The 4,202-nt window shown below is 35.9% G+C and overlaps 1 protein-coding gene across 1 annotated transcript; it reads right to left on the bottom strand.

Moving 5' to 3' along the window:
* Positions 1-1,144: 1,144 nt before the first annotated feature.
* LOC129949253 (kelch-like protein 5) lies at positions 1,145-2,653 on the bottom strand. The gene has a single exon (XM_056060593.1). The coding sequence runs from the start codon at positions 2,598-2,600 to the stop codon at positions 1,314-1,316; it is 1,287 nt and encodes a 428-aa protein (XP_055916568.1). The 5' UTR covers positions 2,601-2,653; the 3' UTR covers positions 1,145-1,313.
* Between the last annotated feature and the right edge of the window lie 1,549 nt (positions 2,654-4,202).

The raw sequence follows: 4,202 nt of genomic DNA, 5'->3' as shown, positions 1-4,202 counted from the left end.
GCAGTAGAGGAAGACCGCGACTCAGGTGGCGCACCCAGGTGGGAGAAGACCTCAACCAACTTGGCGTGGGAAACTGGAGACAGCTGGCTAGGGACCGAGCTGGCTGGAGACGCTTGATTGTTGAGGCCCAGGTCCGCCCCGGATTGTAGCGCCACCTTAAGTAAGTTAGTAAGCATTTTCTCAATCTTTTGGATTTCTTCTTAAGAATCTTCGCAGCGCCGTTAAAAAGGCCCACAAGCTGAAAAACACTGCTTTAAAGAGTCTTACAGGTATATTTAGATCTTGTCCATATTCATGTGACACAAAAAAAACAGGTACTATTTATTACCTTCTTGGGAAAAACCCCCTTAGAACTTGTATTTTATTTTTTATCAACATAATCCAAACGTTTTGCTTGCAGTATAACCTTAATAAATACCAGACTCATTCTACATTTGGGTTTTTTCCAAAAAACCTAAGATTTTAAAAAATATGGTTAAATACAAAATAACAAAAGCTAGTACCGATTCATATGTCACGAAGTGTATGTCGTACCCTTATCTCTTTTTTTAATTAGTTTACAAAAACAAAACTTAATTTTGAATTTTTAAAATGTTTTTTTTTTTTTTTGATAATCCTTTAAACTAATAGAAAAGTTTGACAAAAGTTATCGAAAATTGTGGTTATTGTTCTCAGACAAAATCGATTACGAGCCATGTTTCGAAACTTAAGTTAATTTTTTTCATTTTCAGAAATTCTTTTTTAAGATAGACGAAAAAGTATGAATACCATCATAAGGACGTGAACTTGTTTCTTCAATTCCGATATCTTATTGTATCCACTTCAAAATTGAGCTATTGATGATTTAAAAAAAACGTCAAAACCTTATTCAACTATCTTTCAACAATCAAAATGTTGGTCTTGGTGCAAATGCAACGCGAACAAGCGTCAATGAATCAATAAAGATTGAGTTAAAAAAAAATGTCTTTACCAAGATGTGATTTTCAATGTCACAAAAGTATTTCATTACAAACAAAAAATATGGCCCAAGTCTACTTTTTAATCAATATTTAATTTAAGTTAACACATTTTTTTAACAAATACAAATAAAAACACATCTTTTAGCAACTAACCAAAAAACAAAAGTAAAACAGCAAACAAATTAAAAAGTCACATTAAATTGCTCATATTCTAAAATCAATAAATTACTTCACATAGTTATCAGCCCAATTTTAAGTCCTTTGTGGAGCATTGGATCCAAGCTCTTCCATTTGTTTGTTATTGGATTGTATTCCTTAACATAATTGCAGAGCATCCACATTCCATTGGGATCCTCACAGACAATCAATTTCATTCAAACCGACACATTCCACAGAAGATCGTCTAGTTTCACATTGGGTTATAACGGTCCAGCAATTTGTCTCGGTATCATAACGTTCAACCGAAAACGAACTCTTGCCATTAAAGCTACCCCCAACAACATACAAGCTCCCATCGACACCGGCTACACCAAACTCACTTGACTTTTCGATGTTAAATGACTTCTGGTTCCATTTCATGGTGATGGGACAGAAGCAGTCCATCGAGCGGCTATTATCTCCAACAGCATAGATGAGGCCATTGACAACTGCCACTTTGATGCGTGTGAAGGGCGAGTTAAGTGGAGGAAGACGTTTCCAGCAGTTGGCGGCGAAGCTATACATTTCCACGGAATCCAACCATTCTCCATCATCTTTGCAACCGCCAATCACGTAAAGATTTCCATTCAGCTCGGCCACCCCGGCGAAAGTGCGGGCTATGTTCATTGGAGGCAAAGAACTCAAAACCTTTGTTTTAAGGTCAAAACAGTCGACGTTTCTGGATGCCTGACTCTGAACCGTACCTCCCACTATTATCAGCTTATCTTTGATTGCAATCACTGATTTGTCCAGGGCAGTGCTCTTCTTGGAAAGCGTCAACGGAATGTCTTGATTGAGGACCCAGATTGGCCACTCAGAGTCCGGCTCCAAAGTGCGAAAAGTCAGATCCTCTCCGACAAAACTAAGTTTAGCATGTCTTTGACTTGGACAGAGTTTTGGGCGAGTGTCCGGAGAGATGTGCCATTGCAGCCAGCTGCAAATTGACTCAAAGCACTCCATGGATTTACATACCAGATGTCTGTTCTCGATTATGAACTTTGGATCCAATAAATCGAACCGAATATTTGACAAAAGTTCAAAAAGGTATTGCTCACGGTTTTGGCGGTCGTAGTCAAACCATGACACGAGGTTTATAAACACCTTCTCGGCGGATATGTCAGCTCCAAATATGAATTTTTTGAGCTGATCTTTGGTCTGCTGGAAGAACTCATCCTCCTTGCAGACTTCATCAAAATTGGTGTACGCATATATGGACGCTTCCCTGTGCAATTCTGTGTAGCCCTGTTCTTCTGCCAACGATAGTACAGTGAGACAGTTAGTTGCATCCAACTGGTCACCCAGAAAATCCCAGCAAGCTGCCACCAATGTTTCCATTTCAAAGAGCTCTGCTGCTCTCAAGACTCTTCGAACCGTTGCACTCTGGAGCTCTATTGAGGCAGTATAAATAAAGCCAAGTATCGATTCCACGACCATGCCATCCATGCCCAATAGTCTAATCTCTTCATATCTACCTTTCTTGAATCTTTTCTTGCGGCTGGTTTTCAGAATTGAGTAGAAATAAGAACTAGATGCTGAGAGAATGATCTTGTGAGCCCTAAATCGAGCTCCATCGTTTTCTGCTATTAAAACCACATCGTCAAATTGTCGTTCGTCATAATAAGTTTGTAGTTTTTCCCAAACATTCTGGGCATGGTCGGGGCATACGAAAGTCTTACTTTCCGAAGAATTAGTGGAGGAGTCAATTGTTTGGATTTTCATAGTTAAGTCGATCTTTGGTGAAGACTTTTAAAATTAAAAATAAAATTACTATAAACTTTTTGGTACATTAATTTTATAAAACATTTACTTACTTAGTTTAATTTAGTTTAAAATTTTAATGAAGATTAAGTTAAAGTTATAAAAATAAATTATTAGTCATGAGTTGTTTACTTTTTATTTGACAACGTAAAGACAAGAACGAGCTTAAGGCAAAATATAAGTAACTGGCTTCAAATCTTACAATGGACTTGACTTATAAGGCTTGCATTGTCATAAAATGAACCGGTTCAAGCGGTTTTTCTTTCTTTTTTATTGAAGTTTCATGCCAGATGTCTAAGAAGCTTGTTCAATGGGCTATAGTTTTAATACTGTATTCCAGAACTTATATGCTACGTATGGAGTTCTTAAAGTAAATTAAGACACTTTAAACATATTTATTCAAACATCAACATTACATTTTTAAAATAAACCTGATTTAAGAGCCATATTAACTTAATCCTTATAAGTGTTCTATTTTTTTATAGATGATCGATTGAATGAGCAAATTTTAAGTTTTAAAAAACATTATTTTTGTATACATAGAATCAAAAAAGGTGGGCCAAATACAAGTTTCCTTCAAAAAATACAATGAAATGAACAAAATTATGTTATCCCCCGTATTAAAGCTTTATTAGTAAGAGTAAACATTCCTAGTAACGGGTGTTTATTTTTAGACGTTTGGTTTTCAATCTCGCAAATAATTTGTTCGGAATTTGCCTTTTTGACAGCTGTCACTTGATTTGTGCTCAATTTCATAATGAAACGATTGCAATTGTGCAAATTTAATACTAACGTTAATTAGACGGGGCGAACCAATAAATATTTTGTAGGAAACTTTTGGTAAGTGCATTATCACGCGTCGTGGACGAATCCAGGGTGGGGTTGTAGGGGTCATGACCTCCATACCGGGGTTTTCTTGGGGCCCGTAACATTGAAAGCAATGCGTAGAGTGTTTTTTTAAATATACTCTATATTCATTATCAAAACACTTATTGCCACTTATTTTTAGGGGCCCGAAAACTTAAAACTATTCATACTTTCGCAATCGGGCCCCTGTTTGCATGTTACCCTGATTATTATTGGCGTAAATTTTTTGTTATTATTTAGTGAAAAAATTTGGCAACTGAAATAAAATTTACGTAAATTTCAAATTTATTTTATTTTGAAAATTTTTGAAGTCAAAATAAAGGGCCCGCAACTTAAAACAAAACACAAATATTTATTTTGGTTTCTGTTTTTGTAAAGTTTCTTTTCTTCTATTCTATTCTATATTTTGTGAGAAGTTAA

The sequence above is a fragment of the Eupeodes corollae genome, chromosome 1, assembly GCF_945859685.1.
Source record: "Eupeodes corollae chromosome 1, idEupCoro1.1, whole genome shotgun sequence".
Classification (NCBI taxonomy): domain Eukaryota; kingdom Metazoa; phylum Arthropoda; class Insecta; order Diptera; family Syrphidae; genus Eupeodes; species Eupeodes corollae.
Note: the sequence above shows the minus strand (reverse complement) of the source record. Positions and strands in the feature narration are given on the sequence as shown.